The sequence below is a fragment of the Ochotona curzoniae genome, unplaced genomic scaffold (assembly GCF_017591425.1).
Source record: "Ochotona curzoniae isolate NIBS_2020 unplaced genomic scaffold, NIBS_Ocur_1.0 contig_1014, whole genome shotgun sequence".
NCBI lineage: Eukaryota > Metazoa > Chordata > Mammalia > Lagomorpha > Ochotonidae > Ochotona > Ochotona curzoniae.
The window spans coordinates 41,077,829-41,102,954 of record NW_024464920.1 but is presented as its reverse complement, the minus strand read 5'-3'; the positions used below and the strand labels follow the sequence as shown (position 1 = coordinate 41,102,954).

Below are 25,126 nucleotides of genomic sequence, written 5' to 3'. Positions count from 1 at the left end.
TTTAGCCACCTGTTCTGTGTTTGGTATATGAGTGGACTTAAAGACATAGCTATCCCGGCAGGAGGCCATGCAGGAATCACAGACCGTGCCATGATGTGGCTGACTTTGTGGCTTTAGGTAGAAGCCGTCCAACTCATAGCTGATGGAAAAGCGCCTCGCACTGCCCAGCCGGAAGAAGGGGCCACGTATGAAGGCATCCAGAGAAAGGAGAATGCTAAGGTATCTGTATCAGCTCTCAAAGCTCCTGGCCCTCTACCTTGGAGTAGTTCCCAGCATACTCATTCCTGGCCAGCAGCTGGACCTCCAGACCAGGCTGCCCCATCCCTCCTTCCCTAAGCCCCTGAAGGAGAGGAAAGTTCTGTGGCTTTGAAACTTGAAGCCTCAGGAGGATGAACTTGTGCTTTATGCTCTCCTAGATTTCTTGGGATCAGCCTGCAGAAGCCTTACATAACTGGATTCGAGGTCACGATAAAGTTCCTGGAGCCTGGACAGAGATAAATGGACAGGTATGTTTTAGAGACCACTTCCTTCCCCACTCTGCCCCTGCCATACTACCTGGGTGAAAGGCACTACAAAGATGCCGCAGCTTCTTCTGGCTCTTGCTTTGCTTCAGAGAAGAGTCTGTGGTTTGCGTGCAAGAATGGAGCTGTATTGTGAAATAGTCTTAGGAGCCCGCAGTGCTGTGGGGGAAGGCAGAGACATGGTCCATATGCACAGGGCGGTAAGACAAATGCAGGCTCCAGTGAGTTCGAAAGGCTTCCTGGAGATGCTGACTGCATTGCTCAGACTGAGATGAACTAAGCGCAGAGCAAACCAGAGGAGAAGCCCTGAGGAGAGAAGTTCTGCACCCAGTCAGGGATCCAAAACCAGACTCCACGAAGCCAGACACTCAGGTGTGGGCAGCGGCAGGGGAGGTGGGCAGTGCTAGGAGTGTGAAGGACACACACACACACACACACACACACACACACACACACACACACAGAGGCATGCACTCCTCAGGGCCCAGGGCTTCATGTCATTGTATTAGTGACCAAGAGTGTTCAGTGCAGTTAGGAGCGGGGTGTCTGCAGGTGGAATATCTCTGTTATCTCATTCTTACTCTGAGCTAGGCATCTGGCCTGGTGGCTAAGATGCTGCTGCAGATACATGAGTTGAAGTACCTGGGTTGGGTATCAGGCTTTGGCTCCTGGCTCCTTCCTTCCAGCCCTGGGAGGAAGTGGTCATGCCTCAAGTGGTTAGGTTCCTGTCACATACTGGGAGACCTGGACTGAGTTCCCTGCTCCCAGCTTCAGTCTGTCTCAGTGCAAGCATTTGAAGGGGCTGAATCAGTGGATGGGAGCTAATTCTTTTTTCAAAAATTATTATTATTATTTTGATGATGTTTACATAGTTGATTAGGGCGCAAAGGGTCAAGGGCTCAGGAAAGTGAAAGTGGGTAAAATCGTTGTTTCCACATTCTCTTTTTTCCTCTTTCTGTATCTTGGGGGAGAGGAGAGAAAAGGGGAGAAGCCACATCCAGCATTCCAACCATCCCAGGGTCCCCAACGTGGGACATGCTCCAAGGGCACTGCTCAAGTGGTTTTGATAGTTCAGCAGTTCTGAATTGCTGCCAATCTCACCATTCCAAGCACGATAATATCTCTCCAGAATCCACTGCCTGACATAGTCCACCTTAGGACAGGAACTAATTCTTTGTCAGATAGATAAACAGAATTTTCATTCTGCCCCCATTAGCCATCCAGCCACCCTTGGGCAGATTTCTTAACTAGTGTGTCCCTTGGCTTTCTTGGGACACTGTTGCCTCCCTTACAGGTCACGGGGTATTGTGAACATTAAGGGAAGCAATACATGTTAGTTCATGTAAGTACTTAGTCCCTGGAATAGACTAGGACTTTGAGAGGCATCAACTATCTTAGTGCTCAATAAATGATAACTAATTCTAACTGTAAATCAATCAGGGTCAGTTTCTGTTGGTCATAGTCTGTATTCAGCTTTGTTTTCCTAATCTCCCCTCACCTCTCATCACGCTTTATCATAATTGTCCATTTGCTGTTGTGCATCTTCCCTCACCAATGCCCACCCCGACACCTCCACATCCCCCAACAAACCCTACCTTCACAACGGTCATGACCAAGAGTCTTTTGTCCCATTTTCCTTTGTATTGGGGTGGACACACGGTAAACTGGTGCTCATGTTGCCTTGATGTGGGCCATTCTGGAACTGTTCAATCACACAGTGATGGACTGGCTCTTGCCTTGTACCATTTCTGCAGGTGCTGGATAAAGTCTCATGCTGTCATAGACGATACTGTGAACATCACTTGTTTCTGCAGGGCGTGATGCTAGCATACACACTTCTGTGCACAGCTTGGTTCTCCTATCTGATCAACTGGATTTAATCCCCTTTTTAGGTGGTCACTTTCTACGGCTCGTCATTACTTACGAGCTCTGTGCCTCCTGGAGAACCTCTGGAAATCAAAGGTGCTGAGAAGCCTGGTCTTGTTACCAAAAATGGACTTGTTCTATATGGTAACGATGGCAAAGCAGTGAGTGTTGTATTTGATCATCTATGAAACAACTACTTGTGTTCCTCCTATAACCCCAGCTCTTAGTGGGATAGCTTGCACAAGCTTAGGTGACTTTGCACTGGGGTGTGAGGAGGTTCAAGAGATCGGTGCCTCCATTCTTTCAGTGAGATGAGCTGCCCTGACTTGGGTGAGGCTCGCCAGACCCACACATGCTGGTGTGCAATAGGGAAGGAAGTGCTGGGATCCGCTCAGGAGATTGGGGTGTGCATCCCTCTCACTCATAAGCTGGGCAGGGTGACTCTCCCTGATGTGTCCTAATTTGCCTCCCTATAAAACAGAGAGGAGATCCATGTGTCTGCCTTCCTGCTGCTGGGGCCTGCAAAGCTCACACGAGAGGGGTGTTCCCCTCTTCAGGTGTGCTCTGCCCTGGCCTCCCCAGGCAGCTGCCACCCAAGCCCGTGGACTATTGGGCAGCTTCCCCACACGGAGTGCGGAAGGGAACTGGCTGCAGTTGTAAAGCCTGGAAGCTCATGCTGGGCTCTAATCCCAACGCTGCTATCTGATTCACAAAGGATCTCTATTTCTGCATCAGTACGATGGTGATATTAACGGCACCTGGCATGTGCCTCCACTAGGATGTATGAGATGAAAGAAGGGAGGCCAACTTGTGCACACACGCGTCAGTGCTCAATTAAGAGTGACAGCAGAACGCTGGATAGTACCTGTGACATAGCTACACACACAAGTCAGGTTTCCCAAGGCTTATCATCCATTTTGCAATGTATCTGCCCTTACACTAGACGTTCTCCTTTCTCAGCAGCATTTCAGTCCTTTCCCACATACTAGCGCATATTTTTCCATTGATATTTACTGCAGTTTCCAAAGAGGCTAGTCCTTAGTGTCCCACAGCTACGATCCCTCCTCCCACCAACCTCTCTTTCGAATGGTCCCAGTCCCTGGCGTTTGCCCTTGTTTTGGTGGTGTTTTGTAGCTGGTGGTAAGAAATCTACAGTTTGAAGATGGAAGAATGATTCCTGCGTCTCAGTACTTTTCGATGGGTGAGACGGCCATGCTGGAGCTCACAGCCGAGGAGGAGGAGGTGGCTGAGACCATCAGGGTGAGCCTGTGATGCCTTTAAGATCCTTCACCACAGGTGCAAATGCGAGGCTCCAAGGAGGGAGGTTGTGATGTGCTTCCACTGTGCTGCATGGAGGATGGGAGTGCCTCACACAGGGATCCAAGCTCTTCTGTCTTCAGGGTCGTTTCCCTTCCGGCCAGCCAGAAGAACAATGAGAATTGGGTGGAGGAGGTTTCTTGTAGAGCAACCCCCCTGAGCAGGTGGGGGAGAGGTTGTGTGTGATGGTCAGGTGCACTCATTGGTCAGCTGCCTCTGATTTGAAGGGACGATGAGCAATGTCACCACGCTGTTTATCTACAAGATGCAGAGGAAAGCAGCTTGGCCAAGAGCTGGCCAGCCTCGGCCACAGCCTTCTCCGAGACACTGCCCTCAGGCTGCTTTCGCTTTGTGTGTAGGTCATCTGGGCTGGAATCCTGAGCAACGTCCGTGTTATTGAAGACTCGACGGATTTCTTTAAATCTGGGGCAAGTTCAATGGATGTTGTCAGGTAAAACCCCTGCTGTGGTGACCCACAAACCTCCCCAGGGTTTTGGACTTGGACAGTCCAATCCAGACCGTTGGCTCTGGACACGGCTGCTCTGCTGTACATTTGTACTCTCCATCTGCCTTTGTTTCCATGGTGAAATCCCCATATCTGGGGTACCAGCGCTTGCAGGTGTTTGCTGCTGTCTAAAGTTCACCCTCACGTTTCTTAGCTGCTTTTTCCTCCCATGTGGCATTGGCATTGAGAAGCTCTGGGGGAGAATGGGAACAGGGAACAGCCTATTCGGTCTGTTTCAGAAGGATTCCTGGCATCAGTCATGACACTTGCCCTCAAGTCTTCTTTCTCCTGTTGTCTGAATCACCCAGTGAGATGAATCTAGGAGGAAGGTTAGGAGCTACCTGTGGAAGTAAGGCTTCACCCTCTGGTTAGGAGCTGCCTGTGGGAGCAAATCATCACCATCTGGTTAGACTGTCTGCAGTGATACACAGCGAGCTGAGACTGAATCCCAGAAGGACTGCTCTATGGCAACAACAGTGAACTGGTCGCCTAGGGGCACCGAGTCCTGTACAGACTTTCCTCCTTACCCAGGATAATGAGTCAGTTGGAAACTAATCAGGGGCTGTGCTGACCCTTGATGGTGGTGTCAAGAATAGAAGCCAAGGAGTTTTTGATCCCAATTCACACTAAGGTTGTTTGCTAATATTTGATTAGGTCAAGAATATTGACCCATTAAGTCTAGAATGTTCCTCCTGGGATCAGCACTAGCATAATGAGTTAAACTGCCACCTATGCTGCTGGCATCACATACGAGTGCTGGTTCAAGTCTCAGTTGCCCCACTTCTGATCCAGCTCCCTGCTAACACACCTGGGAAGGTAGCAGAGGATGAGCCGAGCATCTGAGTCCCTGCCACCCCTGTGGTTGACCCAGCTCGAGTTCCAGATTCCTGGCTTCACCCTGGCCCAGCCCGGGCCATTGTGGTTCTTTGGGGAAATGAACCAGGGGATTGGAGATTTTCTGTCTCTCCCTATAACTCTACATTTCTACCTTTCAAATAAATTACTAAAACATAAGCAAAATAACATCCCTTTCTGTTGATGTAATACTTGGTGCCAACAATGCAATATTTCTGATAGACATTCTATTTATCTTTAGGTATCCATTTAATCACTCATTGATTTAGCACAATTTATTGCACAATTTCTACCTATCAGGAATAGTTTTGACACTAAGTAAAAAGTTATGAACTAGGTAGAGCCCCTTGATTCATGCAGAATTTATTTCAGTTGTCAAAAATAGTCATCGCAAGAGCTTATAGTATCATGAAAAAAGGAGAGTTTTGCTTCCTCATATGATTCCTGAGTTCTAGAAACTTCTAATTAGCTTAACTAAAGAGTTCAGAACTATACTAGTCATACTGTTGTTTTACTCAAAAAACAACAATCTGACTCAGCATTTGTCTGACTCAAGCATTGTCAACTGCTACTATTACCTGGGTAATATTCTCTGATACTGTTATCTTTTCATAACTAAAACACTTCACCTCCTTCAGAGAATAAAAGAGTGGGCAATAATTGCCAAGAGCTTTCCACACTGTATGCCATTGTCATTCAAAAGATGTCAGTTAACAGTTGGGATTAGGAAAACGAACAGTGAAAATCAAGAACTGGGAAGGACTTAGAGTGTTGCATGACCTGCCCCATGGTTCTAGTGGAACTGTTAAAGAGATGTTACCGACGTCTGTGTTATTGTCCTGCAGAGTCTGGAGGAAACAGTGCAATTTAACGTTCATTTCTCCTCATCTTCACAGGTGGGGAAACTCATTATTTACTATTCCTTGAGCATAAGTGAGTCTTCAAAAAGTTCATGAAAAATGTGTATTATGGAAAAAAATGTATGTATTTAAAAGCTTTTTTTTTTTGCACTAAGATAAACTTGTTATTCCATTTTCATGAACTTGTTGAGGTTCCCTCATCATGCAAAAGAACATTGCTTTCCACTTAATTCTTTCCTTGCTGGTCATGGATGAAACCAAAGACAAAGGAGAACAAAAAATCCTCACTGTCTTTCAAGACAGATTTATAAAATTTTTCTGCTCCCAGTCTTTAATTTTCCTAAAAATTCATTTATTTTATTGGAGAGTCAGGTTCACAGAGAGGAGGAGAGGCAGAGAGAAAGATCTTCCATCCAGTGATTCACTCCCCAAGTAGCTGCAATGGCCAGAGCTGAGCCGATCCAAAGTCAGGAGCCAGGAGCTTCTTCTGGGTCTCCCATGCGGGTACAGGGTCCCAAGCCTTAAGACCATCCTCCACTGCTTTCCTAGGCCATAATCAGGGAGCTGGATGGGAAGTGGAGCAGCTGGGATATGAACTGGTGCCCCTATGGAATCCCGGCACTTACAAGGGGAGGATTAGCCAAGGAAGCTGTTGTGCCGGGCCTACCTATAGGCCCTACACAGGCTGGGACACACATCCGACTTTACACCAACCTGACACGGGCTCACAATGCAGCACCTCCAAATGCTACCAAGACCCTAACGTTGGCTGCTTCGTGCCTCCAGGCTGGTTGAAGAGATCCGACAGAAGTGTGGCGGGCTTCAGTTACAGAACGAAGACGTCTACATGGCCACCAGGTTTGAAGACTTCATCCAGAAGGTTGTGAGGAAGCTGAGGGGAGAGGACCACGAGGCAGAGCTGGTGGTGGATTACGTAAGCTTTGCTCCGTGTGTGTGCGCAGCCTCCGCAGCCAGACACCAGGCTGCTGTGCTTCGTTTCCAGAGGCCTTTGCATTGAGAGCTACGGGAAGCAAGGGTGTCCCGTGCACTGCTCCTCAGTTAGCAAGGCTGTGCTGAGATGCACAAACTATGAGATACACCCTTTCACAATGTGCATTTCAGGGGCCAGTGTTGTGGCATAGCGGGCAAAGCTGCTATGACACCAGCGTCCCATTTGGGCACTGGTTTGAGTCTTAACCATCCCACTCCCTATTCAGCTCTCTGCTAATGCACTTGGGAAAGTAGCAGAAGATGCCCCAAGGACTTGGGTCCCTGTACCCAGTGAGAGACCCAGAAGAAGCCTTGGGTCCTATCTTTGGTCTTGCCCAGTCTTGGTCAGTGTAGACATCTGGAGAGTGAACCAACTGACAGAAGATCTCAATTTCTCTCTCTCTTTCGCCCTTTCTCTGTGCTTTTCAAATGAATAAAAATAGATTTTTTTTTAAGATTTCTTTCTTTCTGGGCCCAGCGTGATAGCCTAGCAGCTAAAGTCTTTACCATGAACACACTGGGATCCCATATGGATGCTTGTTCTAATCCCCACGGCCCTGCTTCCCATCCAGCTCTCTGCTTGCGGCCTGGGAAGGCAGTCGAGGACAGCCTAAAGCCTTGGGACCCTGCACCTGCATGGGAGACCCGGAAGAGGCTCCTTGCCCCTGGCATCAGAGCAGCGCAGCTTCGGCTGTTGCAGCCACTTGGGGAGTGAATCAGTGGATGGAGTATCTTCCTCTTTGTCTCTCCTCCTCTCTGTGTGGATACAGTGTGGAGACAGTCACTTTCTGCTCGCCCATCCCCACCTTCCACCCCTGGCCCTGACAACCACTCTCCTCCTTTCTGGCTCTGTGGATCTGCCTGTCCTACCTGTTTCCTATGAACAGATGACATTTTGTGCCTGGCCTCTTTCATGCAGCACGATGTGTTCAGAATTCATCGTGTTGTAGTGGCCGTCATCCCTCGGCAGTTTCTTTTTCCATTCACCGATTCGCCGTTCAGTTGACATGCAAGTAGGCCGTTTCTGCCTTTGACTAGTAAGACTAGCACTAGCTATAAAAATCCATGCGTGTGTTTTTCTGTGTGAACATACATTTTCGTTTCTGCTGGGCGTATTAGTAGCAAAACTACTAGTGAGTCAGGTGGTGGCTGTGTTTCACTTTTGAATCATTGTCAAGCTGCTCTCCAAAGCGGGCGCACTGCTTTATAGCCCTACAGCGATGGGTGAGGGGCCCACCCTTGCCGCTCCTGCAGTGACCTGTCCTCTGTCAGCTGTGCCAGTGGGTGTGAGACGGCATCTCATCGTGGCTTCAGTGTGTATTTCCTGCTTAGTAACGACGCTGCACATCCTTTCATGGCTCGTCGGCAGTGCGCGTGTCTTCTTTGGAGAAATGCCTGTTCAGCTCCTTCGCCCATTTTTCAGTTGGGGTTTTATTTGCTTGAGCTGTAAGAATCTTTAAAAAATTTTTTTTCTTTTTAATTTATTTTTTATTACAAAGTCAGCTATACAGAGAGGAGGAGAGACAGAGAGGAAGATCTTCCGTCCAATGATTCACTCCCCAATTGAGCACAATGGTCGATGCTATGCCGATCCAAAGCCAGGATCCAGGAACTTCTTCCGGGTATCCCGCACGGGTGCAGGGTCCCAAGACTTTGGGCTGTCCTCGACTGCTTTCCCAGGCCACAAGCAGAGAGCTGGATGGGAAGTGGGGCTGCCAGGATTAGAACCAGTGCCCAGATGGGATCCTGGCGCATTCAAGGCGAGGACTTTAGCCACTAGGCCACACTGTCAGGCCCTGAGCTGTAAGAATCTTTTGGATAGCTGACCTTTATATCGGGTGTGTGAACCTGTTCTCTCGTTCTGCGGACATGCACTGCAACTTTGGAGAGTGGCCTTGGAGCACAGTTGGTTTTCATTTTGACACACATATTTATTATTTTTATTTATTTATTTATTTATTTATAATGCTATTATATTATGTTATCAAATATTACATTATTTACTTATATTTATTATTTTTATTGGAAAATCAGATTTGCAGAGAGGAGGAGACACAGACAGAAAAATCTTCCATCTGCTAGTTCACTCCCCAAGTGACCACAACAGTCGGTGCGACCCAGAGCCAGGAGCCAGGAGCCAGGAGCTTCTTCCAGGTCTCCCACTTGGGTGCAGGGTCCGAAGGCTTCAGGCCGTCCTCGACTGCTTTCCCAGGCCACAGGCAGGGAGCTGCATGGGAAGTGGAGCAGCCAGCACACAAACTGCTGCCATATGGGATCTTTGGGATTTAGCCACTAGGCTATCACAGCAGGCTCAAAGCACAAGTCTGTGTCCTTTTGATGCTTTCTGTATGTCACTCACAAACTTCTGCATTCCTCCCATCCTCCTCTACTTCCTTTTTTGTCTTAAATATATGTTGTGTGCTTCAAACCTGATGTGATAGCCTAGTGGGTTCTTTCCTTCATTTTTGAAGGCTAGTGTTGTAGGAAGCAGTTTTCACTATCCTTATTTTATTGCTAAAAATGGAGCTTTGTGGAGAGTGCACGCCTAGAACGGAAAGGGAAAACCAAGAGAAGCTTGCAGAAAGAACACCTAAGGTGGCACTGACTCTTAGGGAATCTAGTTTCATGATGAAATCATGGCTGTGCTCCGTCAGGTCTGCCACTAGATAGCGCTGTGTCCATTAGTGAGGGTCTTCAAATCCTAGCTCTGTGTTGACAAATCCAGCCTGGAGCCCTGCGCATCTCAGATGCTCTTGCCTCAGTGGCCAAGCAGAGCATCTTGAGGCCCCCATCTTCCCTGTGCGTACCTCTTGCATTAACTTAGCTTCTCCCTTTGCATGAGCAAGTTCTTTATTGCCATATAGTATCAAATAGTTATCTACAGCGATCCATTGATTCTATGAATACAATTTTCTCTTTCCCAGGTCTCAAAGGAGGTCAATGAAATGACCGTGAAAATGCCTTACCAGTGTTTTATCAATGGGCAGTTCGTGGATGCTGACGATGGAAAGACTTACGACACAATCAACCCAACGGATGGCTCCGTGAGTCACGGCGCAGCGGGTGGGAACCGTGCTCATGTCAGTTATGCCAGGAGTAAACCAGGCTGCCTGTTTGACCCCTCTGCCTCCAAGCACGTCATACAAATGTACTTCCTATGTCTTTTTCAACTTGGCGGTCCCAGTTTTGTTATTAAGTCTATGAATGATTGATTTGGTCAATAGAAGCACTGCTGTGCATGGAAAAGTTTGTGCAGACTTTGAATGCGCACGGCTAGAAATCCAGCTAGGAACAACACAGAGTGCTTCCAAATGGGCCTTCCATAACATAGTGTGGCATGAAGACTACAGTACTGGCTGCTCATGTTCCTGCTACAATTGTTGCTCCCCCACTGTAAAAGATTTATTTACTTACAAGTGTGTGAGAGGGGTTTTCCAGCCACTGGTTCACTCCTGAAACGGCTACAATAACCAAGTGAGGGCCAGGCTGACTCAGGAGCTGACAAGTCCCTGCGGGTCTCCCACATGGGTGCAGGGGCCCAAGGACTTGGGCGTTGTCCACTGCTTTCCCGTGCAGTGGCAGAACCTGGCACAGAAGCAAATATCCTGGATTTGAGCTGGTGCTCCTGGTGCAGTGCAGGTGCTGTAGGCGGTGGCGTAAACTACTACACCACAATGCCAGCCCCGTTTCACTTCACTTTCTTGAGGCATTATTTTTCCATCATAATATTCTTTGGATTTTGTAAGCAATACTCTTATTGTTCCTGGTAAGGCAATATTCATTCCAAAACCCTATGTATGTGTCTTTTATATAACCTGTTTTTTACGACCTCCAAACAGGTAATTTGCAAAGTCTCCTATGCATCTTTGGTAGACGTGGACAAGGCGGTAGCAGCAGCAAAAGAGGCTTTTGAAAATGGTGAATGGGGGAGAATGAATGCAAGAGACAGAGGACGGTTGATGTACAGGTGAGTTTGTGTTTTCTCTGAAATTCAGGGAGACTTTTCATCTGCCGGTTCCCTCCCGGAAGCCCCGCAGCCGGCAGGGGTGGGCCAGGCCAACGGCACGACGCCGAACTCAGCCTGGGTCTTTCATAAAGGTGTCAGGGACACCCCTGCCAAATCAGCTAATGAAAAGGAAAAACAAGATCTTTTAGTGCAAAATTTAGAAAATAACACTGGAGGAGGGGGATTTCAAGTTCGAATCTAGAATGGCTAGGAAGGAATAACTCGGAAAACAAAGAAAGAAAACAAATGGAGGAGGGAAACATGCAAGATGAACGATGATCGCATTGTAGAATTGGTTCAGTTCTCTGCTTGCCTCCCCAGAGAACAGACACCGGCCAGAAGCATGCTGCAGGGCCTGCCATTCATCCTGTGTTTCCAACTTGTCCTCTTTGGTTACTGCTGGAAGCATGTTCCACTCTCTCTGTTGGTTCCCACATCCACAGAGCCAGCCAATATCAGCTAGAAAATATGTGCACATATATATATTTAAAGATTGATTTATTTTTATTGGAAAGACAGATTTACAGATAGAAGGAGAGACAGAGAGAAAGATCACTCCCCAAGTGGCCAGAATGGCTAAACTGATCCAAAGTCAGGAGCCAGAAGTTTCTTTTGGATCTCCCATGTGGGTGCAGGCTCCCAAAGCTTTGGGCCATCCTCGAGTATTTTCCCAGGTCACAAGCATGGAGCTAGATGAGAAGTGAAGCAGCTGGGACAGAAACCAGTGCCCATATCAGATCCCAGTGGATGCAAGGCGAGGACTTAGCCACTGAACCATTGTGCCAGGCCAAAAAATATATGTATGTATATTTTAAAATACACCACTACTGAACATATCAATTTTATTTCTTGTCATCATTTTCTAAATGATATTTATGTGGTTTAACAACTATCTACATGGCACCAAGTGACATAATAGCACTATATTAGCAAAAGGTAGTATAAATGATTTGGAGAGAATTCCAAGTATATGGGAGGGAGAATTGTGAAGGTTATATGCGAACACTGTACCATCTTTGGAAAGGGTCTTGAGCATCCAAGGATGTTGGCATAGAAGGTGGGCACAGAGCCCAGGCCCCGTGAATACCCATGGTGACTGTATGTGCCAGCCTGAGATCCCCATGTGTCCTTGAGGGGCCTGGGTTACCAGCCCGAGATGCCCGTGTGTCCTTGAGGGGCGTGGGTTGCCAGTCCAAGATCCTCGTGTGTCCTTGAGGGGCGTGGGTTGCCAGCCTGAGATGCCCGTGTGTCCTTGAGGGGCATGGGCTGCCAGCCCGAGATGCCCGTGTGTCCTTGAGGGGCGTGGGCTGCCAGCCCGAGATGCCCGTGTGTCCTTGAGGGGCGTGGGTTGCCAGCCTGAGATGCCTGTGTGTCCTTGAGGGGCGTGGGCTGCCAGCCCGAGATGCCCGTGTGTCCTTGAGGGGCATGGGTTGCACCCTCATGTCTCCCTTCACACTCATCACTGAGCACCTCCCCACTGTGCCACCATTACCCACCTTGCATTACCACTGCTCAGTTACTGCTCTGCCTCATGGCTCTCTCTTCACACGTGGCAAGTCACACCTGCTCCCAGCACCTCCTGCTTCTCCTGCGTGGTTTGTGGGCACTCCATCGAGGGCTGAGTCCCGGCCCGGATGTCTGCCCTCTGAAGTCTCAGTCCCATCAGCGTGATTGGTATGTCTTGAATGCCTTTCTCGTGCCAACCACAGACTTGCAGACTTACTGGAAGAACACCAGGAGGAGCTGGCAACCATTGAGGCCCTTGATTCAGGGGCTGTCTACACCCTGGCGCTGAAGACCCACATTGGAATGTCTGTGCAAACATTCAGATATTTTGCTGGCTGGTGTGACAAGATTCAGGTATGCACACGACGTGTTTGCTTGTAACAGCCACAGCAGCAGACTGGGTAATGGACAGGAATAAGGCTCGCTTCTCTCGCAGTGCCGGAGCCTGAGACGGTCAGGAACAAGGCAGTGACATGTAGCTGCCTTTTCCAGAGAGGGGCAATGTTGTGTCCTTGGATCGGAGAAGACCTCTCTCTGGCTAGCCTCCTTGTGGCTGCTGTGTATCCATGCATAAGCCACTGCTTCCCACTAAGCCAAGGGCCACGTAAACGGGCAGACATCATCCCCTGACTACAGGGATGGAGCGGAGGCTTGGGGAAGCAGATGCCTTTTCTTGAATCCACAAGGAAACTGCAAAACCAGGTCTGACCTTGAGACTTTCTGTCTGAAGTCCGTCCCTTCCGTGTGCACTTTGGTGCTTGGCTGTACAGGGGTCCTCTGCACCGGAGGGAAGAAGCCAGGGACCATGCAGGGACTCCGGGGTCCCCAGAGAGAACAGGGAGCCGCTGTAAATGGTTCAAGTAGAGTGAGGATAAGAAACACTTGCAAAGACAAGGGTGCAATCAGACTGGTACTTCCCTTGTACTTGAAGGTAGTACATAGCACATGTATGTTGATGAGTGGGCACAATACTTAGGCTCTTCCTTAAGGATGCAAGAGGGAATGGTAGGACTGTGGCATGCAACAGGTGGCATGCTGCTCACGGAGCCGTGAGAGCTGCTGTAGCTGCAGTTATCACAACCACCCTCCTGGTGCCAGGAGGGAGGAAGTGGGGAATGGAGAGATGGGCTCAAGGGCTGTGAGATGTGTTTCCCCCTTCCGGGGGCTGGGTGCCTGCGATTCCCACAGCCTGTCTGTGTGCTAAGGAGATGGGGAAGCATGCTCTTGTATCAGGGTGCACTGCTGCCACCAGTTAATAGTTACAGGGAGGGGCAGAGGGCCGCCCACCAGCTGGTTTACCACAGTTCTTTTGCCTCTCTGAGTCTTAACTTTCCTCATGTGTAAAAATGGAATTAAGACTTATCTTGCACGTTATAAGGGTTGGAAGTGAATACTTACACATTCCCGGATTGGGTCAGTCTGCAATATGATGGCCCTTGCAAATAATTGAGATTTTTTTTTTTTAACGTTGTTCAGCCGCCAAGTTGTGCACATATGGGCGTTTAGGGTTTTTAGGGTGGTGGTTTATGCTCATGCCTCATTCCCAGTTATGAAATCTAGACAGTTCTGAAACCTCAAAATTGATTTCTTTGAGTGGTTCAGATGATTTGTGCCAAACCCTGACTTGAATAAAAACGAATCTAGTTATGGTCTTTATTTCTTTATGTCAGTTAGAACAAGTCCCTAGGGAGGCAGGCAGGGCTAGTTTGTGAGATAGATGCCAGGCCATCGATGGTACCGAATGACCTGCACATTCAAGATTGTCGCATGGTCTCATGACGAAACTGAAGTGCCAGCCATCTCAGCAACCTTCCTTCCGAGTAAGATGAAGGAAGAGGCAGGAAGCAAGAGAAGAGACAAAGGCAAAGGCGAACCTTCAAAAGCATTCCCCTCCCGCGCCCTCCACTGGCCACTCTTATCTGGTGACCACCGGAAGCGATGCTTTCCCTGCGCACCTGCCTTAGGAAGAGAGGCATTTTGTTCATCAGGGTGAGGAGAGAGTGGATCGTAAGCAGCCAATTAACATTCCCAGGCCAAGAAGTTGGGAAGGGAGGGTGACTAGATAAGGACTGTGTTTATTTTGCATACTGTAACTCTGAGGAGAAAATATTTTGGAGGGTATGAATGCATTTTTTAAAAACTAAATCAAGCGTGTCTTTTTCTTATCGGCTAAGGAAAAACAAAGAACAGAAGGTGGGCTTGGAGATTAAATTCACTAGTTTAAAATAGTAAAAAAAAAAAAAGAGGATCAACTTTTTTTTCTTTTTTTGGTTATTCTTTAGGGTTCTACAATTCCAATCAATCAGGCCCGTCCAAATCACAATCTGACCTTCACAAAGAAGGAGCCACTTGGGTAATATGGGAGCTGGGTGGAAGGTGGGGGCGCCGGCAGGGGCTGGGCACTGCTGAGCAGCTCCCCGGTCATTTACGTGAGACCACCACGAACGGTGACTCTCTGCCCCTGCAGGGTCTGCGCCATCATCATCCCCTGGAACTACCCTCTGATGATGCTGGCCTGGAAGAGTGCTGCGTGTCTGGCAGCAGGCAACACCTTAGTGCTGAAGCCAGCGCAGGTAGGACGCCACGGGCCAGCTGCCCCCTCTCCCAATACCTGTATTTCCAAGTAGTACGGCCATAAGCAAAAGTGGGATTGCCCAGTATGAAATCTCTTCATGCAACACAGACAATTTTTCATATTAGTAAATATTCTTTCTTAATAACTCCCCAGAGGTGCTTGCCTTACAATGATAATGTATCCTGGGATGCCTACATCCCGTAGGTATGCCTGGATTAGAGCCCTGGCACCCCTCCGGGATCCAGCTTCTTGGAGCTGTACTCTAAGAGGCAACAGGTGATGACCCAGCTACTTGGGTCCCTGTTATCCCCAGGGGAGACCAGATGGAGTTACAGGCTCCAACCCTGGATGCTGCAGACATATGGAGAACAGACCAGAGTGGAGGAGATGTCTCCTTCCTTTTTCTCTTCCTTTCAAATAAATAAAAATCTAAAGAATAATTTAAAAATAATTTCATTATATATATATATATATATTTTCAAAATTCAAATGTTCTAAAATGTAAACAGGCAAAAGCTGTCATACCATCCTAGCCAGCCAGTTTAATTCCCTAGAGGCAGCTGTTATTATTACAGGCATGGACATATGTACAAGGGGGATTTCAAAAGGTCTGTGGCAAATGATATTCAAAGATAATGAGAGGGGTGTGTGTGTAACCCAGTAGTTAGGATGCCAGGTGAGACCCCGTGCCTGCAGAAGTGCCTGGCTTTGATGTGTACCTCTGGCTCCTGGTTCCAGCTGTCAGCTCCTGCTGGCCCTGAGAGGCGGCAGGGGATGACTCAAGGACCTGGGCCCCTGCCCGTTTCGGGTATTTGGCAAATGAACCAGTCCATGGGAGTGCTGACTTGAACACAGAGGCAGGATTTGAACCCAGGCTCTCTGATAAAGGATGTGGGCGTCTTAGATGCTAAACCAAACATCCAGCCCTAGTCACTTCTTCACTGACCATTTGTCCATTTTATGAAACTTGGTATGGTTTAAATACTTGCCTGAGGACACTGTAAAAAGTTCATGGAAAGTAGGTGAAAGAGATGAGTTTATTTAAGTAAAAAAAAATTAGACAAAGGGTCTTCAAAATTTTCATGGAAAATGTGCACTGTGCTAAACTATGCATGCATCTCCCTTTATTTTCATGAAAATAAACATCTTGAAGTTCCATTTTTTTTTTCACAAACATTTTGCTGCCCGCTCGTATGGTCTGTGCCTCCGTGTGACCACACTGCTGACAATGTTCTGAAAGCCAGTGAGCCTGTGAGGACACCCTTAGGCCCTGGTGAGCCCCGGATCCTTCCTGGGACACTGCACACACCTGTAACCCCAAAGCCACGGCCCACTACAGGGCAAATGTGAGTTAGGGACGCATAATTTAGTTCTTACCCTGGTCAATCAAACGACATAGATAGAAATTCCATAATTTGCTTTTCATACTTCCATGGATCTTGCACACTGCATTATTTAGGGACCAGATATGCAGATAAAGGACTCGTTTATGACTGAATTAGCTTTGGCTTGCAGACTGTGAAAGTATGATTTCCATTGAGAGACATGTGATAATGCTGTAATTGATGTTGAAGGGTCAGATCTTGCTCCTTTTGTAGAAGAAAGAGGGAAAATAAGAAAAGATGTCTTAGGTAGACAAAATGAAACCCAAGAAGGGTAAATCAGGCTAAGAAGACTGACCATCTATTATGAGAATAAGTATCTCAATTTTTACCCCAAGTTCTTACCCACAGAGATAAGAGCGATAAGCAGAAGCCTAAGGAAGGTGGACAAGAGAGAGTGAACATGCGTTTGTCTAAACAGGCCACCCCACGTGGGGCGTTTCCCATCACTAGGGGATGGAGTTGCCTCTGACGAGAGAGCATGCGCAGAGGCCAAAGGAGGAGCCATCCACAAGGTGCCACCTGGAGCAGTCACCTTTGTGGGGTCAGGAAGTGTACTCTAATTGAACATACAAGATTGCAGTCTGAACGTGGGTTAGGGTGCATGAGGCTTTCTGGAGAGTTTCATGGCACCCTCCCCCCCACCCCCGGCAGCTTAACTTCCATGTGCCATCACAGCATCTCCCCCTCCCCAGTCCTGGATGAGACACAGGTGTATCATGGGAAAGTGGGCGTACTGGGCTGCAAGGTCAGGGATGGAGTTGCAATGCAGGGCTGGAGGCAGACATGATTAGCAACATCATCCAGCTTATTCAGTCCTACCTGCCTAGTTCCCCCACATCACTTCTGCAGGGCAGGGAGGAGCAGGTTGGAAAGGAGGGTGAGAGAATCACGCGTGGGTATAGTCCTGACTTGCTCATTCTCCATGTGTGTGTGCACATGCATGCTTGCAGACGGGATGCAGTAAATGTGGGTAGCAGTTAACATTTGAGGAATTTGGGAGAAGGGATGTGAAGAATTCTTTGTACTCTTTTTGCAAATTGGCTGTGAGTCTAAAATTGTGTCAAAATGCAGTAAACATCATTGTATGCCATGTAAAATACAAGCGAGCTTTCCTAGAGCCATCAAGGAGAGCGAGGTCCTTGGGCGAGTCTGAAGAAGGTGACTGCTTTCTGCTCCCGTTCAGGTCACGCCCTTGACCGCTTTGAAGTTCGCAGAGCTGTCAGTGAAGGCAGGCTTTCCCAAGGGGGTGATCAACATCATTCCAGGCTCAGGTAGGCCCTCCTGGGACCCACGGTGCTACAACCCATGAGCGCTGCAGGGCAGCCAAGTGGCTGCTTCCCCGTAGAAGTGGGAGTTCAGTGGAGTCCTCAGTTACAAGCAGGTTACAACTAAATGTGCTTTGCCAGACAAAAGGAATGTAGGTAGCTTGTACTAAAATCTGAAAATGGGCATGAGGTGGAGATTGGGTGGTGGGAGGCATTGGTATGAAGGATGACACAACAGTGGCCAAGTTGCCCTGAGGGGATCCATTTCATTTTCAAAAGCTACTTGAAGGATAATGAGGAGGGCTTACTCATCCAGATGGGGTGCAGGTGACCAACGTGGCAAAGAGATTTTAATCAGTTGGAAATGAGTACAGAACAGGTTTAAATGAAAGCCTAGGAATCAACATCAGTGAGTTTGAACTCACCCTCACCTTGAGAGCTTGACCCGTGGGTAATTCCTTCATTCCGCAGGTGGTGTCGCTGGACAACGCCTTTCCGAACACCCTGACATCCGTAAACTTGGCTTCACCGGCTCCACTCTAATTGGCAAACAGATTATGAAGAGGTACTGATTTTGTTATGTCGATTTGAGATCAATTATATTCAAGCAGGTTCCTGTCCTTATTTAAGTAAAGAACTTTTGACCTGAGGAATAGGAGGAGCATATAAAATTTAGAACAGAAACCGACATAGCACTGGCATATTGAAATCCTCGGCTATAACATAAGACCTTCCAGAGTACTGAAGTCCACAGCCAGTAAACCCAGAGCTATGGCAATTCCTCCCCCTGGTAACTGCCTTCCCGGGTCAGCACGCCTCTGCTCTGGCCCAGATTGTTCTGGAACATAAGAAACTGAAAAGGTAAATTATGTTGTAAATGACACATCTGGAATATGTATAAAATCAATTCCCAAAAAGCAATAACTTTAGTTTTTTAAAAATTGTTCAACCTAAATGTCCAGAGGAAGGTAATAACTTATGCCAAGGGACGGAGGAGTGTGCAGCCATGTTCCTGGGGAGTTCCTAATAACAGTAAAAAGTGTGACTGAAATGAGAGACGGAGTGAAAAATAAAGGATCAAACAGTGCTGCTGAGCAAGGTGCCAGCCACGAATGTGCATCGGCAATAAGGGCATCAAAATAGTGGGCACGGTGGTCACTGAGTCATGGATGGAAGGTGCTGGGTTTTTTTTCCCCTCATGTCTATATTTGGTGTGGGGCATTCATTTTTAAAATGTTTGAAATAAGAGTGTTTTTAAGAAGAGGGAAACAAAAAACCTATCTGTAAAAATTGGCTCCGGTAGTCTGGTTAGAGATTGAATTCCTTCCTTATGTAACCAAAATTCCTATGGAATGTGAATATATCCATGAAGCTCTCTAATCATTTGGTCACAGAGTTTTAAAAATTTTGATGCTGGAGAATGCTCGATGTATCCATAGCACACAGAAAAGCATCATGAATTTCATGGGTTCATCACCCAGCTCCACCAGTACCCCGCCATTTACCAGTCATGCTGGGTCTCTGAGTACGGTTCTTAATGCTTCCGGGCTCGGTCATGTTCTCCATGCCAAGTGGTGACTTTTGGTTAAAGGATCAAGACATGATGAGCCACTAAATGCTCAGGTCCCATTTATTTTCCTCTAGTTGTGCTGTGAGCAACCTGAAGAAAGTTTCTCTTGAACTTGGCGGCAAATCCCCACTTATAATATTCAACGACTGTGAACTTGACAAGGCTGTGCGAATGGTAAGAGGGGGTCAAATATAAGAGTGTGAGAGGCAATTCCTGGGCTGGCACCATTGTGCAGTGGACTAAGCTTCTGCCTGCAGTGCTGGCATCCCATATGGGCGCTGGTCTCTGTCCCAGCTGCTCCACTGTCGATCCAGCTCCCTGCTAATGTGCCTCGGAAAGCAGCTGAGGATGGCTCATGACCTTGGGATTCTGTGTCCATGTAGGAGACCTGGAAGATGCTCCTGGCTCCTGGCCTCAGATGGGCGCCGCTCCAGCTGTTGTAGCTATTTGTTGGGGGGGGGGTAAATCAGCAGAGGGAGATTCTCTCTCTTTTCTCTCCTCTGTAACTCTGCCCTTCAAAGATAAATAAAATAATTCTTTTTTTTTTTCAGGCAACTCCTAAAATACCTCACCTTTACCAGGGGTCTTACGATACATACATAGACAGCATGCTTTTGGTGCTTACCTTTAGGAATACTTAGAACACGGATTTTTTAAAAAACACAATGTTTTTATAATTTACCAAATTCAAGTGTTTTAAAAATAAAATGTGAACCATAGCCATACAACTCAGGGACTATTCTAATGGGGTTTCTATCTCCCCCTGTCTCTGTCCTCCTCACGTCCCACCTAACCCACGGACCAGCTCCACTTCTGTGTTTAACAGAGTTCTGTTAGCTGTGGCATAGGGTGCCACACTAAGCGGCAGTTGGCAGCATCAGGTTCCCAGTTTTTACAATGTGCCTTTTGTAGGATAGCATCAAAGGTGCATAGGAACTCACACCATTTTTTAAGTTTCTGATTTTTTTTAAGATTTATTTAATTTTTATTGGAAAGTTAACTATACAAAGAGGAGCAGAGGCAGAGAGGAAGCTCTTCCATCTGTTTATTCACTCCCCAAAGAGGCCACAATGGCTGGAGCTGAGCTGATCTGAAGCCTGGAGCCTGGAACCTCTTCTGGGTCTTTCATGTGGGGTGCAGGGTCCCAAGGCTTTGGGCTGTCCTCGACTGCTTTCCCAAGCCACAAGCAGGGAGCTGGATGGGAAGCGGGGCTGCTGGGGTTAGAGCCAGCACCCATGTGGGATCCTGGTGCGTTCAAGGTGAGGACTTTAGCCACTAGGCTATTATGCCAGACTCTCAGACCATTTTTATAATACCTCATTATTCTTACACTACTTCAGAATATAAGAACATATTCTGAAGTAAACAAAAATATTTTAAATGTGATTTATTTGAAAGGAAAAGTTAGGGAGAGAGAAAGAGAGAGGGATAGATAGAGTGAAAGAGGTATTCTATCCACTGGTTCACTCTCTAAATGGCTATAACCAGGGGTGGGTCAGCCTGAAGCCGGGAGTCTGGAGCTCCATCTGGGTCTCCCATTTGGGTGGCAGAGACACAACTGTCCAGGGTTGTCCTCCACTGCTTTCCCAGGTGCACTTGCAGGAAGCTGGATCAGAAGTGGAGCAGCAAGGATTTAAACAGGCACCTGTATAGGATGATGGCTTAGGCAAATGAGCAGTGTTGGGCCCTTGGAGTAAAATTTAAATGATTAAAAAAATTAGCAACATTGGCCTTGCCCTTACACTGCTTTTCTGAGCCATGGCTGTGTAAGCTTTCTTGTGATGTTGTTGGATGTTCAGATGTTTGTGGTTCTGTGCAATCTTCTAGTCTGTGTGCTGAGCAGAATCTGTCCACCAAACCCCTGACCTGAAACCCCAATGAATCCCCAAAGCCCACCCCATTGTGCAAGGACCCCAAAGGCAATGGAATGGTCTAGAAGTGAAGGAATCCCAAACACTCCTGTGAGCATGGCCTATGGGGTGGCCTATCTGGAGGTTGAAGTGACAAAAACTGGGTACATACGGATGGTTGTTAAGAACCAAGACTTCTCTGAGTTTCTGAAAGAAATCTTTCAGAACATTCCAGAGAAAAGATTAGGGAAATGAAGATAAGGGGGATTTCTTTTTTCTAGACTGTTATCTGTTATATACTTCAAATCAGCCACCTCAATGTTAGTCTTCACTATGTATGGCACACTTTAATTATGTAAATGTGAATACAAACGAGTAATAAGCTAGCTCTAATGGTGAAATAACGGTAGGCATGGGGGCAGGGAATCACAGTGTAATGCTGACAGAGGGCCATTCTGTTCGCAGGCAGCAAGTCTGGTATCAGTCACGCTGTTCCACACCACGGGACAGGATGGGAATTTTTCAAAATTCTCCTTTAAAAGATAGACTTTCCTTTTTATGGGAGGTGAGAGAGGATTTCTAAGCATTTGTGATTTATATGAACAGATGTGGAGGTTTTTTTTTTATTAAGCGAAAGTTAAATGTTTGGAATAATTAAGATTTTCTAGCAACATAAAATTTGTTCTTAGTAGCCTCTCCTTATTGTTACACACAGTTTTTAAAGTGCTCATGGGCCAAAAGGAACACAGTATCTGAGGACATCCCATACGTATCTCCCATAAATAACAAAAATAAGAACAACCTTGACTCTCCCCAGACCTTTCCCATCACTGACAACGTCAGGGCGGGCCTTGCCTGTGATTTCCCTGTTGCCAGTTGTCTCCCCATAACGCCCGGTTCTCTGTGTGTACGGTCTGTGACAGCCCTGCTTGGACAGTGTCACTCACTTCTCCCTCTGTTGCTGAAGGGCATGGGAGCGGTGTTTTTCAACAAAGGCGAGAACTGCATCGCGGCTGGGCGGCTGTTTGTGGAAGAAACGATCCACGATGAGTTTGTGACGAGAGTGGTAAGACATCTGCACACTTGCGCTGGGAAATTATACAGAAATGGCTCTCACTTTGTTTTTAAATCATGTATTTGAAAGGCAGAGGGAAGAGAGAGAGAGAGAATCATGAATGAGCTCCTATCCGTTGGTTTATTCCCCAAATATCTGCAAAACCCACTCTTGCTAAAACCAGGAGCAAGGGACCCAAGCCAGGTCTTCCATTTGGGTGACAGGAACCCGATTACTTGAGTCATCTTCACAACGACCCAGGGTCTGCCTTGGCAGGCAGCTGAAATTGGGAGCCAAAGGTGTGGGTACCGAAGCCAGGTACATTGATGTGAATGGGACCTGGGTATCCTAACCATCATATTAATGCTAAGCTGCCCCCAAAACTAATCTTTATATTTCCTCACGGAGTTTGCTTTTTTATTTCATAAATGAAAATGGTTAATCAAGTACACCTAAGAGCAGTTATTTTTATGCATGGCTGTGCATTTGTAATTCATTAACTCTTTGACAGTTGAAAAAGATATACCTTAGATCTTTGTAAATCTCTAAATTGTCTCTGACATATACACCACTAAATCCTTACAGACCCTCAACTGGCAATTAACATGATATTGTATGATTTATTCCATTAAAATAACTAGCTAAAGAATCCCTATAGTTTGGCCATGATTCTGTAAATGTGAGAATATCAAGATAAATGCTATGGCTAAAATAAACTCTACATTGTGTCATTTGGGAGGCATTAGTAACCATGAATTCGTTACATTTGCAGAAACAGCACCTAGCTTTTTTCCCTCCAATGACAGTTGCCTCCCCACTGCATTCCATCAAAACAACAAAGCAGGTCTTTCTTCCTGGAAATAGGTGACAAGAAAATCAGACCAAGGGGCAGACGGTGGGTAGTGCTGCCTCCTGCACCTCACAGCCGACTTCAAGTCCTAATGGAGGCAATCTGCAGAACTTCATGCCATGGGCTTTCAAAATCTGCTGTAACTTTTTGGGACTTTAAATACGTGTCCAGAAATGTCAAGGATTTGGTGTATCAAGCCACATGTTATTTGTATTCATTTATTCACCCATTTGTTGAACAGGTATTTCTTGAGCAGTTACTTAATATGCACCTGCCACTGTGCCGGGTGATGGGAACACAAGGATGAATGAGGCCAACAGGACCCATGAGCTCTCAGAGCATTTTATCCACCACAGGATCCTGTGCAAGGCACTGAGAGCATTGCACGCCTCAATTTAAGTTCATGGCCCTGCTGAGTTATGGAAACTAACTCCCACTCTTGTTTCTTACTGAAATTAGATTTAACATTTTAAAAATGCAGGAATTTATGACATCAAAGGAGCATGGAATCATTTACAGAGTGTATCAGGGATGAACATGACATGATTACTGTTTTTCATTAGAATGTTCTAGCAATTGTATGATTATAATGTGTTTCACAAGGTCCATCGGCCATCTTTGGGAAGGAAACAATAACAATTACGACCAACTGAGAAATTATTTTGCCATGAAGATTATTAGTATGCTCTATTAATGGAAATTCAGAACATTGGTTTTCTATTTTAATAACTTATTCAGGAAGGTCTTATCACATGTATTGTTGATGTAGCATTAGAAATGGTGGTTTAGAACTTGAGCATTCAGGGAGGGTGTTTGATGCAGTGGGTTAAGCCAACAGTTGGGATGCTGGTGTCCACATCACAGTGTCAGGTTTCAAGACCTGGTTCCAGTCCCTGGTTCCAGCCTCCTACTTGGCGCACTCTGAGAAGCAGCAGGTAATCACTCAAAAAGTTAGGTCACTGCCGTTCACATTGAGACCTGGATTGAGGTCTCTATCCCTGGCCCAGCCCTGGCTGTTGTACATATTTGTAGGGTAAACCAGCGGATGACACTCTCTTTCTCAGTAGATGAAAGAGAAGGAATGAACGGTGTTGAGCCTTCAGATTGGAAACACCCTACAGTATATGCTGTTGTTGCATGTGCTGAGGTCATTTCACCTCTCCAGGCCTCGGTCTCTCCTTCTGTAAAATGGAAATAGTCATTGTCTGCCTCCGGCGCTCTCATGGAGGCTAAATGACAACATGTCTGTCATCAACTTAGCAACCACACCTGCCATATGGCAGAAGCTTGGTCTGGGGTACCCCTTGTTGTTACTAACAGTAAATTGTGTTTTGTGGATGGGCAACACACAGGTGGAAGAAATTAAAAAGATGAAAATTGGTGATCCACTCGACAGATCTACTGATCATGGGCCCCAGAATCATAAGGCCCACCTGGAAAAGCTGCTGCAGTACTGTGAGGCTGGAGTGAAAGAGGGGGCCACACTGGTGTACGGGGGCAGACAAGTCCAGAGACCAGGTAAGACCACCTCTGGGGATTAAGTTGGGTGGATGATAGCACTTTTCATCATGGCACCATCTTAGCATAGCAGCCAGTTTTTATTTATTTATAATGTGGTCAGAAGAACTGACTTTCAGATCCTTCTTGGCACCTTGGAGAACACTGTATTTCTGAGCCTATGTAAAATGACATACCCCATGTTCTCCCTGCTTGAAAAGGCTATGAAAGTCAAATCAGATAGAAGTGTGACATACCCTGGGCTGGACAGCAAACAAGTCGAGTGGATACCTGTGAGATGCAGGCCCTGGTGGATTTGATTCCTGGTAGTTTGAGATTTCATCTTATCCAGCCAGAGAGATCCCCTCCTGTGATTGAAAGCAGGTGCTGTCACCTGAAAGTGTGAATGGCCCAGTGATGTGAACCTTGTGTGGTGAGATCAACTGTAGAAACTCATTTTTTCAGGATGGATATTTGGTCTGTTACAACACCAGTTAAGACGTCAGTGTCTCTTATAAAAACCACCTGGTTCCATGCATACCTTTAGGCCAATGTCTCCATTTATTAGAAATACAGAGGGGAGGAAGGAGGGAGAAGTTATTGTTCACTGGTGCAGCGTCTTGGTCTTACAAGTTGAAAGGTGTTGTGGATATG

General features: G+C 46.9%; 1 protein-coding gene across 1 annotated transcript in view; it reads left to right on the top strand.

Annotated features, from left to right (window-relative positions):
• The window catches only part of ALDH1L2 (aldehyde dehydrogenase 1 family member L2), a 47,696-nt gene that overhangs the window by 14,976 nt on the left and 7,594 nt on the right, over nucleotides 1–25,126 (top strand). Inside the window, exons 5-20 of the mRNA XM_040984772.1 lie at nucleotides 118–219; nucleotides 417–506; nucleotides 2,414–2,548; nucleotides 3,522–3,647; nucleotides 4,064–4,155; nucleotides 6,711–6,858; nucleotides 9,839–9,958; nucleotides 10,754–10,881; nucleotides 12,630–12,780; nucleotides 14,709–14,779; nucleotides 14,894–14,999; nucleotides 17,570–17,657; nucleotides 18,123–18,216; nucleotides 19,296–19,395; nucleotides 22,039–22,137; nucleotides 24,328–24,493. Of these exons, the coding sequence (XP_040840706.1) occupies nucleotides 118–219; nucleotides 417–506; nucleotides 2,414–2,548; nucleotides 3,522–3,647; nucleotides 4,064–4,155; nucleotides 6,711–6,858; nucleotides 9,839–9,958; nucleotides 10,754–10,881; nucleotides 12,630–12,780; nucleotides 14,709–14,779; nucleotides 14,894–14,999; nucleotides 17,570–17,657; nucleotides 18,123–18,216; nucleotides 19,296–19,395; nucleotides 22,039–22,137; nucleotides 24,328–24,493 (1,816 nt within the window). The remainder of the gene's footprint in view (nucleotides 1–117; nucleotides 220–416; nucleotides 507–2,413; nucleotides 2,549–3,521; nucleotides 3,648–4,063; nucleotides 4,156–6,710; nucleotides 6,859–9,838; nucleotides 9,959–10,753; nucleotides 10,882–12,629; nucleotides 12,781–14,708; nucleotides 14,780–14,893; nucleotides 15,000–17,569; nucleotides 17,658–18,122; nucleotides 18,217–19,295; nucleotides 19,396–22,038; nucleotides 22,138–24,327; nucleotides 24,494–25,126) is intronic.